At 44.4% G+C, this 13422-nt stretch overlaps 1 protein-coding gene across 1 annotated transcript in view; it reads left to right on the forward strand.

Annotated features, from left to right (window-relative positions):
* DRC11 (dynein regulatory complex subunit 11) overlaps window positions 1-13422 on the forward strand; it is a 315369-nt gene that overhangs the window by 257281 nt on the left and 44666 nt on the right. Inside the window, exon 12 of the mRNA XM_082262397.1 lies at window positions 11796-11863. Within this exon, the coding sequence (XP_082118523.1) occupies window positions 11796-11863 (68 nt within the window). The remainder of the gene's footprint in view (window positions 1-11795; window positions 11864-13422) is intronic.

Below are 13422 nucleotides of genomic sequence, written 5' to 3' on the forward strand. Positions count from 1 at the left end.
CCTTTAAGACCGATGCTGTCATCACTGAGCGCCGCAGAGCGGCTATTTCAACCGCCGGCGTTCTCACTCACATGTTGGTTCAACCTGCCTTGCATCTATGCTTACAAGCGTGTCTCGCTGTGGAACCTCGCTACAGATCCCTGTATCTCGCTACCAGGATCACTTCCTCAGACCCGAACCTCGCTACTGATCCCTGTATCTCGCTACTGGATCACTTCCTCATCACCGGACCCTTCTACTACTATACTATAGTGATAAGTACCCCGCAGGGGAAACCTCCATAACTTACACTACCACTATTGCATTAAGGACTGTTACTACCTATCCATACTATCCTATCATCTGCACTGTTACATAGATTGCTAGCTCTTGAGACTACTACCATCTATCATCTGCACTGCTGCATAGATTGCTAGCTCTCCTGTCTACTACCATCTATCATCTGCACTGCTGCATAGATTGCTAGCTCTCCTGTCTACTACTATCTATCCTTGCACTGGGTTAGTCTATCCTGTATTTGTCATCTGCTGTCCTCACCACCTGTTAGCATACTCGATACTAACCTATCTGCATTCCTAAATACCATCTTGAACTCTCCTGTACAAACCTATCAAGTGCTTACCATCCTTGTCACTGTTCACACCTGTCCCTTCAGCACATCACCTTCATACTATCATATACATCCTATCACTCCAGGAACATCTCATTGAGTGTGTATATATCTGTATGTTGAAGCTGACAGGCCCACGGTGATGAGTCCTGGAGAGTTGGATCTGGTATTCAACACATCTCTACATGACTACTGAGTGGAGATTTTGCAGCTGCAAATCCAGCCTATAACAAAAACGCAGGAGCGTTACAGATTGAACCAACCTTAAAAATGGATTCAGCAGAATTACCCACTCAAGTGACACAATTAACACAACAAGTAAAAGCGTTAATACTTGCTCTGACTGACGTACAAGAAAAGAATCAGACTTTAACACAGCAGGTAACCCAGCTCTCACGGCTTACTGCTGTTCAGCCTCCTGAACCTAAAATAAACCCCCCTCTAGTGTTTACAGGCGACCGGAAAAAATTTCGGGAATTCAAAAACGCATGTCAATTGCTTTTTTTGTTAAAGCCTCGTACATACCCCACTGATCAAATAAAAGTCTGTACCGTTATTTCATACTTGACGGGTGATCCACGGGCCTGGGCAGACTCTCTCTTTGAGAATAATGATCAGATTCTCAACATCTATTCTTTATTCCTAGCGGAACTCACCAGCTTATACGATGACCCCAATAGGCAGAGTACTGCTGATATGCAGTTGAGGGCCTTGAAACAAGGAAGGAGACCTGTAGAAGACTTTGTATCTGAGTTCAAAAGATGGACCCTTGATTCAGGGTGGAATGACACATCTTTGCGAACTCAATTCAGACTCGGGTTATCGGAAGCTGTTAAAGACGAGCTCGCCCGAGCGGATTTACCTGGCACCTTGGAGGTCTTGATACAACTTAGTATCAACATCGACAGACGACTGCGAGAAAGAAGGGCTGAAAAGATGGGAATGCCATTGTCTAGTCCTTCTCGGATTTCGGCCGTTGACCCTACTCCCATGGATGTAGGAACCATACGCCCACCTTTAACGACTACTGAACGAGCTAGAAGAACATCCAGAAATCTCTGCATGTATTGCGCATCCCCGGATCATTTGATAAGCACCTGTCCCCTTGTTCGCAAAAAAGAGGGTGGGTGTTCACATGTCTTGCTGGAAGGATTAACGACTTCCTTTTCTAACCCCTATCTTTTTGTTCATTTAATATTACAGTGGGACCAAACTAGGATCACCACCAAGGCTATGGTCGACACTGGATCTTGTGGAAACTATATTGATACACGCTTTGTTACCTTAAATAAAATACTATTATTTCAAAATCTAAGCCTGTTTCTGTTAGTTTCATTAATGGTATTCCACTGTCTTCTGGTCCAATCACCAACCAGACACAGGCACTCCTTGCCACTACCAACGAGTCACATGTGGAGACCATCACTTTTGATATACTATCCTCACCCCATTTTCCTATTATTTCGGGACTTCCCTGGTTACACACACACCAACCAATCATAGATTGGAAAAAACGGACTTTGGTTTTCCCTTCTCACTATTGTGAGAATACGTGTAACCTCCCATCTTATGGGAAGATTCTGTCTGTGGTGTCAGATGAAATTGCACCACTATGCTATCAGGATCTGTCCGAAGTGTTCCTTGAGAAAAATGCTCAAGTGTTGCCTCCCCATAGGGATTACGATTGCACTATCGATCTACTCCCTAACAGCAAATTGCTTTTCGGTCATGTTTATCCCCTTTCACAGGATGAACTTTCTCACCTCAAGGAATACTTGGATGAGAATTTGACAAAAGGGTTCATTAGACCCTCTACTTCTTCCACTGCTGCAGTACTTTTCTTTGTCCGCAATAAGGATTCCAGTCTCAGGCCTATTATCGATTATAGGCAATTAAACACGATTACAATAAAGGATCGCTATCCTTTGCCGCTTATCCCTGAACTTATTGAACAAGTGCGTGGGGCTACTTATTTCACCAAATTAGACCTGAAAGGGGCATACAACCTAATCCGAATCCGTGACGGGGATGAGTGGAAAACAGCATTCAGAACCAGATACGGACTATTCGAATACCTTGTGATGCCATTCGGGCTATGTAATGCTCCCGCAGCTTTCCAAAGATTCATAAACGACATCTTTAGAGACTTACTTGATGTCTGTGTTGTAGTATACCTAGACAATATACTTATCTATTCTCGATCTATGCCTGAACACATAAAACATGTAAGACTTGTGTTGTCCAGACTGCTCTCACACAGTCTATACGTGAAATTAAAAAAATGCCTATTTCATAAAGAATAAATATTATTTCTAGGATACTTCATATCCAAAACTGGAATTAAGATGGATATGAATAAGATATCCTGTATTCTAGACTGGCCTATACCAACAACTCGTAAGGCCCTACAGCGATTCCTAGGATTCTCGAACTTCTATAGGAAGTTCATCAAGAACTTTTCTGCCATTGTGAGACCTCTCACACAACTGACAAGTATAAAAAAAACCATTCAAATGGTCAGAAGAAGCAAATCAAGCTTTTTGCTTGTTAAAATCAAGCTTCACTTCTGCTCCCATACTACGCCATCCAGACCCATCCCTCCAATATATTCTAGAGGTAGATGCGTCAAATATGGCAGTAGGAGCAGTTCTCTCCCAACGACCAACAAACACTTCATCACTCCACCCAGTTGCTTTCTTTTCAAAATCACTAAGCAGCCCAGAGGTGAATTACCCAGTGGGTGAAAAGGAGTTGCTTGCCATAAAATTGCCACTGGAGAATTGACGACATCTGCTCGAAGGTACCCAGTTACCAATACTCATATATACAGATCATAAAAACCTTTAATATCTCCAGACTAACAAGACTCTTTCCCACCGGCAGGTACGATGGTCATTATTCTTTTTAAGATTTAATTTCTTAGTGACCTATACGCCTGCAGACAAAAATAAAAAAGCGCATGCGCTATCACGACTAACCAAAGATAACTGCGCCGAAATCCCTTCCATTCCCATAATACCCTATGAACGCATTATTGGTGTTGTCCGATCCTTGAAGGAAGAGATTTTGCACAGTATAGGAATGGATTCACCTCCACCACAACTAAGTACTGATGCAGAAGGCTTCCTCTATTACAATGACAAACTTTACATACCCCCTACTATGCGCACCAAGATCTTGGAGTTATCGCATGATGTACCCATGGCAGGACATATGGGTATGACGAAAACCTTTAATTTGCTCACCAGGCAGTTTTGGTGGCCTGATATGAAGACGTCTGTACAAAAATTTGTTTCTTCATGTGACATCTGTGCAAGGTCCAAAATTGACACTACAAAACCATCTGGACTACTTTGTAGTCTACCAATACCCCAGGTTCCATGGGAAGTTGTGTCCTTAGATTTCATAGTAGAACTACCACCTTCCAAAGGATTTAATACCATCCTAGTGTCAGTGGACCACTTGACAAAGATGGCACATTTCATCGCTATCCGTAGACTACCTTCATCCAAACAAACAGCGGAATTACTGATGAAACATGTGTTCAAGTTGCATGGAATTCCAAAGACTCTTTTGTCCGACCGTGGTTCACAATTTATCTCTAAATTTTGGCAAGCACTTTGTCAAATTTTACGCATTGAGCGAAAGCTCACTTCTCCCTACCATCCTCAGACCAACGGACAGACTGAAAGAGTCAACCAGTGCATTGAGCAATATCTACGCTGCTACACATCATACCTGCAGGATGATTGGGTGGATCTCCTTCCTCTAGCGGAATTTGCTTACAACAACGCAACCCACAGTACTACGAAGCAAAGTCCGTTCTACTTGAACTATGGGTTTCATCCCACTCTTCTTCCACCACGCATCCTGCCATCGAGTAACCCAGTAGCCTCGGATTACCTTACCCAAATAAAAGACTCTTTGGGTTTACTCAATACTACCATATCACACGCTCATAGTCAACAAAAAAGGTACTACGACCTTCGTAGAAGACCTTCTCCTCAGTATGTTATTGGGGACCTCGTTTGGCTATCAACAAAAAATTTAAGATTAAAGATCCCTAGCAAAAAGCTTGGGCCTTTATTCTTGGGACCCTTCCCAATCAGGAAACTAATTGGAAAAGCTGCAGTACAGCTCACCTTACCGGCAGATCTCAAGATCCATCCCATCTTCCATGTGTCGCTATTGAAGCCACATGTTCCTAACCAAGGAATAAGGCCTACCATCCCACCTCCACCTCCTGTACAAGTTGAAGGCGGAGAAGAATATGAGATAAAGGAGATTCTGGATTCTCGTATCCACAGAAGAAGACTCCAATATCTAGTACGATGGAAGAACTATGGGCCCCAAGACGACACCTGGCTGTATACCTCTGATATACATGCCCCTAGACTGATTCGCAATTTTCACTCGAAATACCCGGAAAAACCAATTCTAGAAGCCTTCCGGAGCCGGCCTTAAGGGGGGGTACTGTAATGTTCTGGTACCTCTGGTACCCTTATTCCACTTTCCATTCCGTGTATGCGTCCCACCATTCTCTTCTGGTAGGTGCGCATACACCTTTAAGACCGATGCTGTCATCACTGAGCGCCGCAGAGCGGCTATTTCAACCGCCGGCGTTCTCACTCACATGTTGGTTCAACCTGCCTTGCATCTATGCTTACAAGCGTGTCTCGCTGTGGAACCTCGCTACAGATCCCTGTATCTCGCTACCAGGATCACTTCCTCAGACCCGAACCTCGCTACTGATCCCTGTATCTCGCTACTGGATCACTTCCTCATCACCGGACCCTTCTACTACTATACTATAGTGATAAGTACCCCGCAGGGGAAACCTCCATAACTTACACTACTACTATTGCATTAAGGACTGTTACTACCTATCCATACTATCCTATCATCTGCACTGTTACATAGATTGCTAGCTCTTGAGACTACTACCATCTATCATCTGCACTGCTGCATAGATTGCTAGCTCTCCTGTCTACTACCATCTATCATCTGCACTGCTGCATAGATTGCTAGCTCTCCTGTCTACTACTATCTATCCTTGCACTGGGTTAGTCTATCCTGTATTTGTCATCTGCTGTCCTCACCACCTGTTAGCATACTCAATACTAACCTATCTGCATTCCTAAATACCATCTTGAACTCTCCTGTACAAACCTATCAAGTGCTTACCATCCTTGTCACTGTTCACACCTGTCCCTTCAGCACATCACCTTCATACTATCATATACATCCTATCACTCCAGGAACATCTCATTGAGTGTGTATATATCTGTATGTTGAAGCTGACAGGCCCACGGTGATGAGTCCTGGAGAGTTGGATCTGGTATTCAACACATCTCTACATGACTACTGAGTGGAGATTTTGCAGCTGCAAATCCAGCCTATAACAAAAACGCAGGAGCGTTACAAGATAACACATGACATCACTAACACTGCCCATCCGGAAATCAAATGAATCCAAATATATCCAAAAGAAATATGAATGCATTCTTTATTTCTTTATATTCAGTGATAATGAATAGTCGGAAAAAACAAAAATACTAAAAAAAAAATAATAAATTATCCGAATTTAATCAACTTGGTAAACTTGTAGTTTGAATCGTTTTTTGTTCTTTTAGATTTTCATATTTTATTTGTTCGGATTTTCATTCTTTCGAATTTTCGATCTTTCTGACAATTCGTTTTCATACTCATTCATCAAAGAGTCTTTTGTTCATTCCGATGCTCCCGAATGAACGAATATGCCGAATTTCATCCGAAAAATTATTTGTAACGAAACAAATTGCACATGTCTGCCAAACTGTTCCCACAAAGTTGGGAGCATGAAGTGTCCAAAATGTCTTGGTATGCTGACCACTTAAGAGTTCTCTTCCTTCTCCCTTCCCTTCACTGGAACTAAGGGGCCAAGCCCAACCCCTGAAAAACAACCCCACACCATAATCCCCCTCCACCAAACGATTTGGAATAGTGCACCAAGCAAGGTCCATAAAACCATGGATGAGCGACTTTGGGGTGGAGAAACTTGACTGACTGGCACAGAGTCCTGACCTCAACCTGACAGAACACCTTTGGCATGAATTCGAGCGGAGACTGCGAGCCAGGCCTTCTTGTCCAACAGCAGTGCCTGACCTCACAATTGCGCTTCTGGAACAGGGGCGGACTGACAACTCATGGGGCCCCCGGGCAATAAGAGATCATGGGCCCCCTGTGTCCCTGCCCACACTCAAGCCACACCCACACAAACCCCGCCTACATCTTGCACTGCCCACATTACATTTGTTCGTCACAGAATTTCTCTACACTATGTTCAAATAAATGTTTATTATAGAAAAAAAGAAAAATAAACTTACATTAAAAAAGTGCAACAATGGTACATTTCCAAAAATAAGGTTTTCATGAATTAACACAATATAACAGGTGTAACAAATGTGTTCTTAGCTGAACAGTTTAATAAAAAAAGATACAAAAAAAATAAAAAGCGCTGACCAGCATGTTACAAAATTATGGCCCTAGAATTGCTCTCACTCCGACGTTCCTGACGATACCATACATATGTGCCGCCATTATTGTTTTCATGCGCGTGCTCGTCCTACATAACACCCTACCTGAATGTTCTTTACAGTCTTTTTTAACAATTTTTATTTATTTTATATAATTTCCACTGACCACCAATGTAAGGGGGCCATTCCTCCCATCGACCACCATTGTAAGGAATATTCTTACCACTGACCACCAATGTAAGGAGCATTCTTCTCACTGACCACCAATGTAAGGGGCATTCTTCCCACTGACCACCAATGTAGGGGACATTCTTACCACTGACCACCAATGTAAGGGACATTCTTACCACTGACCACCAATGTAAGGGACATTCTTCCCACTGACCCTCAATGGAAGGAACATTCTTTCCACTGACCACCAATGTAAGGAGCATTCTTCCCACTGACCACCAATATAAGGAACATTCTTCCTACTGTCCACCAATGTAAGGAGCATTCTTCCCGCTGACCACCAATGTAAGGGCCATTCTTCCCACTGACCACCAATCTAAGGGCCATTCTTCCCACTGACCACCAATGTAAGGAGCATTCTTCTCACTGACCACCAATATAAGGAGCATTCCTCTCACTGACCACCAATATAAGGAACATTCTTCCTACTGTCCACCAATGTAAGGAGCATTCTTCCCGCTGACCACCAATGTAAGGAGCATTCTTCCCACTGACCACCAATGTAAGGAGCATTCTTCCCACTGACCACCAATGTAAGGAGCATTCTTCTCACTGACCACCAATATAAGGAGCATTCCTCTCACTGACCACCAATATAAGGAACATTCTTCCTACTGTCCACCAATGTAAGGAGCATTCTTCCCGCTGACCACCAATGTAAGGGCCATTCTTCCCACTGACCACCAATCTAAGAGCCATTCTTCCCACTGACCACCAATGTAAGGAGCATTCTTCTCACTGACCACCAATATAAGGAGCATTCCTCTCACTGACCACCAATATAAGGAACATTCTTCCTACTGTCCACCAATGTAAGGAGCATTCTTCCCGCTGACCACCAATGTAAGGAGCATTCTTCCCACTGACCACCAATGTAAGGAGCATTCTTCCCACTGACCACCAATGTAAGGAGCATTCTTCTCACTGACCACCAATATAAGGAGCATTCCTCTCACTGACCACCAATATAAGGAACATTCTTCCTACTGTCCACCAATGTAAGGAGCATTCTTCCCGCTGACCACCAATGTAAGGGCCATTCTTCCCACTGACCACCAATCTAAGGGCCATTCTTCCCACTGACCACCAATGTAAGGAGCATTCTTCCCACTGACCTCCAATGTAAGGGACATTCTTTCCACTGTGGCCATGAGTGGCACTGGGCAAGAAGGAACACTCATTCAGCCTGGCTGGTAATTATAGACACACACTAAACTGTGTGATCAGGCCAGCCTTCAGACATTTTGAGGGCCCTTACACAGCTTTAGGCCTGCCCCCTGGGCCTGACCGCCGACTTTCCCTAGGGCCTGCCCACTTGCCATTCCCCTAAATTCACCCACTGGCCAGAGGTATACACAACATTTGCAGTTTGGGGGCAGTAAAACCCCATATTTGATCCCTATTTTAACTCCCCCACCACACCCTCTTTAACTTCAGTGGCCAGGAGTGTACATATGTTGCAGTCGCAGCAGGGATTATACACACTGTCACACAGGTGTAGCGCCTGCCAAGTGTGACCTAATCAAGTGAATGGGGCCACTCTGCAAAGGCCCTGCAACTGTGTGCAATGCATGCAGTTTCTGCATGCTAGCGTTGGATCCAAAGAGGTAAAGCAGTTGGTGTGGAGGTGATAAAACTCCTCCTCACCACCTCCTTTACCCTCTCTTTCACTGTACTGCACAAGGTTGCAGAGCGCTTGCAGAGCAGCCCCACTCACTATAATGGGTCACACTTTGCAGGTGCTACACCTGTTAAGTGTGACAGGGCGAATAATTCCTGCTGTGGCATGTGTACACCCCTGGCCACTGCAGTTAAAGGGGGGTGCGGTTGGGGGTGGTAAAAACAGGGCTCAACTATGGGGTTTTACCGACTCCAATCTGCAAATGTAATCAAGTCCTTACTGTGTGAGATGGAGGGTGAGAGAGAGAGAGAAAGAAAGAAAAAGGGATGGAGGAAGAGAAAAATAAAAAAAGAATGGAGAGAGAGAACGAGAAAAAAAAAGGGATGAAGGAAGAGGGATGGAGGGAGATACAAAGAAAGAGGGATGGAGGGCAAGAGAAAAAAAAGAGATGAAGAAAGAGGGATGGAGGGAGAGAACAATATAGGCATTAGGCACAGCTCTTGAATCTAGTGTTAGGATTTTATGTTGTGCAATTTGAAGAAGAGAGAGAGAGAGAGAGAAAGAGGGAAGGAGAGAGAGAGAGAGAAGGAGGGGGTAGAAAGAAAGAGGGAAGGAGAGAAAGAGGGGTGGAAAGAAAGGGGGAGGGGGGAGAGAGAGAGAGGAGGGGTGGAAAGAAAGAGGGAAGGAGAGAGAGAGAAGGGGGGGTGGAAAGAAAGAGGGAACGAGAGAGAGAGAGAAGGAGGGGTGGAAAGAAAGAGGGACAGGGGAGAGAGAGAGAGAGAGAAGGAGGGGGTGGAAAGAAAGAGGGAAGGAGAGAGAGGGGGGTGGAAATAAAGAGGGACGTGGGAGAGAGAAAAGGAGGGGGTGGAAAGAAAGAGGGAAGGAGAGAGAGAAGGAGGGGTGGAAAGAAAGAGGGAAGGAGAGAGAGAGAAGGAGGGGTGGAAAGAAAGAGGGAACGAGAGAGAGAGAAGGAGGGGTGGAAAGAAAGAGGGACAGGGGAGAGAGAGAGAGAGAGAGAGAAAGAGGGGGTGGAAAGAAAGAGGGAAGGATAGAGAGAGAGAGTGGGTGGAAAGAAAGAGGGACAGGGGAGAGAGAAAAGGAGGGGGTGGAAAGAAAGGGGGAAGGAGAGAGAGAAGGAGGGGTGGAAAGAAAGAGGGAAGGAGAGAGAGAGAAGGAGGGGTGGAAAGAAAGAGGGAAGGAGAGAGAGAGAGAGAAGGAGGGGTGGAAAGAAAGAGAGAAAGAGGGAAGGAGAGAAAAAAAAAGGGAATGAGAGAAAGAAAGAGGGAAGGAGAGAGAGAGAGAGAGAGGGGGGGTGGAAAGAAAGAGGGAAGGAGAGAGAGAAAGAAGGAGGGGTGGAAAGAATGAGAGAAAGAGGGAAGGAGAGAAAGAGAGAGAAGGAGGGCTGGGAAGAAAGAGGGAAGGAGAGAGAGAGAGAGAGAGAGAGAGGGGGGGGTGGAAAGAAAGAGGGAAGGAGAGAGAGAGAGGGGGGTGGAAAGAAAGAAGGAAGGAGAGAGAGAGAGAGAGAGAGGGGGGGTGGGAAGGAAGGAGGGAGGGGGAGAGATAGATCTAGTGGCTCATCTACAAATCTCTGCAATTAATACATTGGCACAATTGTGGAAATGCAAGCATATCAAATTGTGAAGGTCACATTAAAAATGAAACATTACAAAAATAATTCAACATACTGTACTGTATATGGTTCACTGAAAATACACTTCTTGCCCTCTAGGTAAAAAACGAAGTGTCTGTTAGAAAGCAAAGTAGTTTTTGGGAAAAAAAAAAGCAAAGTAGTTGAAGAACTTTTGTCACATTGTTGTATATGAATATTTTAGAAATATAGAAATCTTATTCTAGCCATACACAGTGTAGTTTTTTGTGAACACTGAACAGTGCCATCTCTGACATTTGCTGTGGGGATGGGGAATGATAAGGCTGTGCACGTGTGATAGAACAGTCATAGTAAGTAGATGTAAACATGTCCCTTCTTATCTCAGAGGGAAGATGTTTGTCTTTAGATAAAATACAATCGTTTTGCTACATGCATTTTGGAACACAGCCACATTTACCTTAGAGAGACGTATAAGCAAGATATAGAATGACAGATTATATCACCTCATGCAGCAGTTTGCCTCGGTCCTGCTCTGAGGTCTCCTGATGGCAGTCAGGCAGTTTCTCTCGGCCGCACAGTGAAGAGGAAGGGAGGGAGGTGGGTGGAGCCACACATTCCATATTAGGCACAGAGCAGAACGAGGAAGATCCTCCTCGCTCTGCATTCTGGGTCCTCTCCTCGCACGTCACTGGTTGCTAGATGCTAGGCGGCTGGCCAGCCTAGCAACCAGTCTAGCACACACTAAAGTTGCTACTGCAGCGTCCTGAGGGATCAGATGGGGAAAATTGCTACCCTGCGTGGGGCCCCCTGGACAACTTCCCAGCATGCCCATGCAGAAAGACAGCTCTGCCGGGCCCCCCCTGACCGCGGGCCCTCGGGCAGTGACCGAAATGCCCGAATGGTCAGTCCGCCCCTGTTCTGGAAGAATGGTCAAACATTCCCATATACACACTCCTAAACCTTGTGGACAACCTTCCCAGAAAAGTTGAAGCTGTTATAGCTGCAAAGCCAACTCAATATTGAACCCTATGACTAAGACTGGGATGCCATTAAAGTTCACGTGCGTGTAAAGGCCGGCGTCTCAGTACTTTTCACAGTATAGTGTAATAGTCTATGTAACAGCATCTTTATGTACATCTTGAACAGCAACGTTCACATGCCTGTTTGTTCATTTTGAATACCTTAACTTAAAATATATTCTAATAACAGAAAAAGAAGAAAGGGAAGAAAAGCGGTAAAAGAAAGAAGAAGAAGGAAAAAGATCTAACTCCAGACAGGTAGGTGCCCATTTTTTTTTATGATACATTTCTAATTGTTTCTAAGGATGTCATAGGGCGCTAGCCTTATTTACCAAATTGTATAATGCAGTTTGCTAATTTTTTTAAATGTTGTAATGTTGCAGTGGGGCATCTGCTTTTACTTTTTTGTTTGTTTAGCCATGTAGCATCTCAGGGGTGCTCTATTATTGAAAAAGTTATTATGGGTGCTCTATGACCTGTGCCTTATCCTTATCTCTATATGGGTCAGTAGGTCAGCTTATAGAGTGCAGGTACCAGGTGGTGAATCTATCAAGCCACAGCAAGATTTGTACATTTAAAAATCCAAGCAAACTCTAAGTTAACCAAAGACATTGTATAGGGGTCTGAAGAAACTAGCAATATCAAATATTTTGTTAATATCACTAAGGGCTTCTGTAGATGGACAAATTCAGCATGTTTTAGGGAGACTTAAAGAGGAGTTCCGCCCCCCCCCCCCCATGAAAAAAAATGAAAAGTCAGTAGCTACAAAAACTGCAGACTTTTAAATATTAGAACTTTCCTGTCCAGGGTTCCTGTGATGTCAGCACCCGAAGCTGATTTTTGTATCGGCTCTCAGGTGCTGCCGCCACCCTGCAGGGTAAGGGAACCCGGCAGTAGAGAACCCAAGCAGGCTCCCTACTGCGCATGCGCAAAGGGCACTGAGCTTTGTAATTTGCCCGGTGATGGAGGAAGACGGAGGGAGGCCGAACTTCCGAGGGACAACGCAGGGGGACAGCGCCGCGGCGCTGTCTCCCGGAATTGGGGAAGGGTACCTGTCAAAAACGGGCACCCGTTTGACCCTCCCTTGTGAAAGGTGTCAAATATGGCACCAGGGGGGAGGAAGCATATAAGCAGAAGTTCCACCTTTGGGTGGAACTCTACTTTAAGATTCATCTGAAATCCGTCTGATTTCCTTCACAGGTACTTCAAATATGTGTATGCCATCCTTCCGATCTGTGTTATGCTGTTTTTTGCATTTTTTTTTTACTTGTATGGAGAAAATAGCAGCTGTAATATGTACAAAAGGCTGTGTTCACAAGTAGGGATGATCGAACTTTTGAAAAGTTTGGTTCGACCAGAACACCCGAATTTCAGGAAAGTTCGGTTCGGATTCCAGAACCCCATTGAAATCAATGGGACCCGAACTTCTGGAATCAAAAAACACAATTTTTAAGCCCTAAAACCCAATAAATGCCCCTAAAAAGTGCCTAGGGTTCTGGGTCATGCCCCATTAACTATTAATCACACAAAAAAAAGTTCTTAAAAATTGTCATTTTTGATAAAAAAGCCAATTATTGAAAAAAAAAAAAGCTGAAGTTTCAGCTCTGTAGCATGTCCAGAACCATAAAAAAAAGGATCGTTTGTATTAGAAAACTTTCAGCACAGGAGTATGGCTTCGCTGCTGTAACACCTTGCCGGTTTAATAGAAGGCATTTTTTTGGGTTCTTTGCAGTCAGGAAAAACATCTGAACTTGTGTATAGTGGTACTGTGCACAAGTTCTGATGTTTTGCCTGCCTCCAAAAACCCCCAAAAAATG

Source organism: Pelophylax lessonae (genome assembly GCF_965119305.1).
Source record: "Pelophylax lessonae genome assembly, chromosome: 6".
NCBI classification, from domain to species: Eukaryota; Metazoa; Chordata; class Amphibia; order Anura; family Ranidae; genus Pelophylax; species Pelophylax lessonae.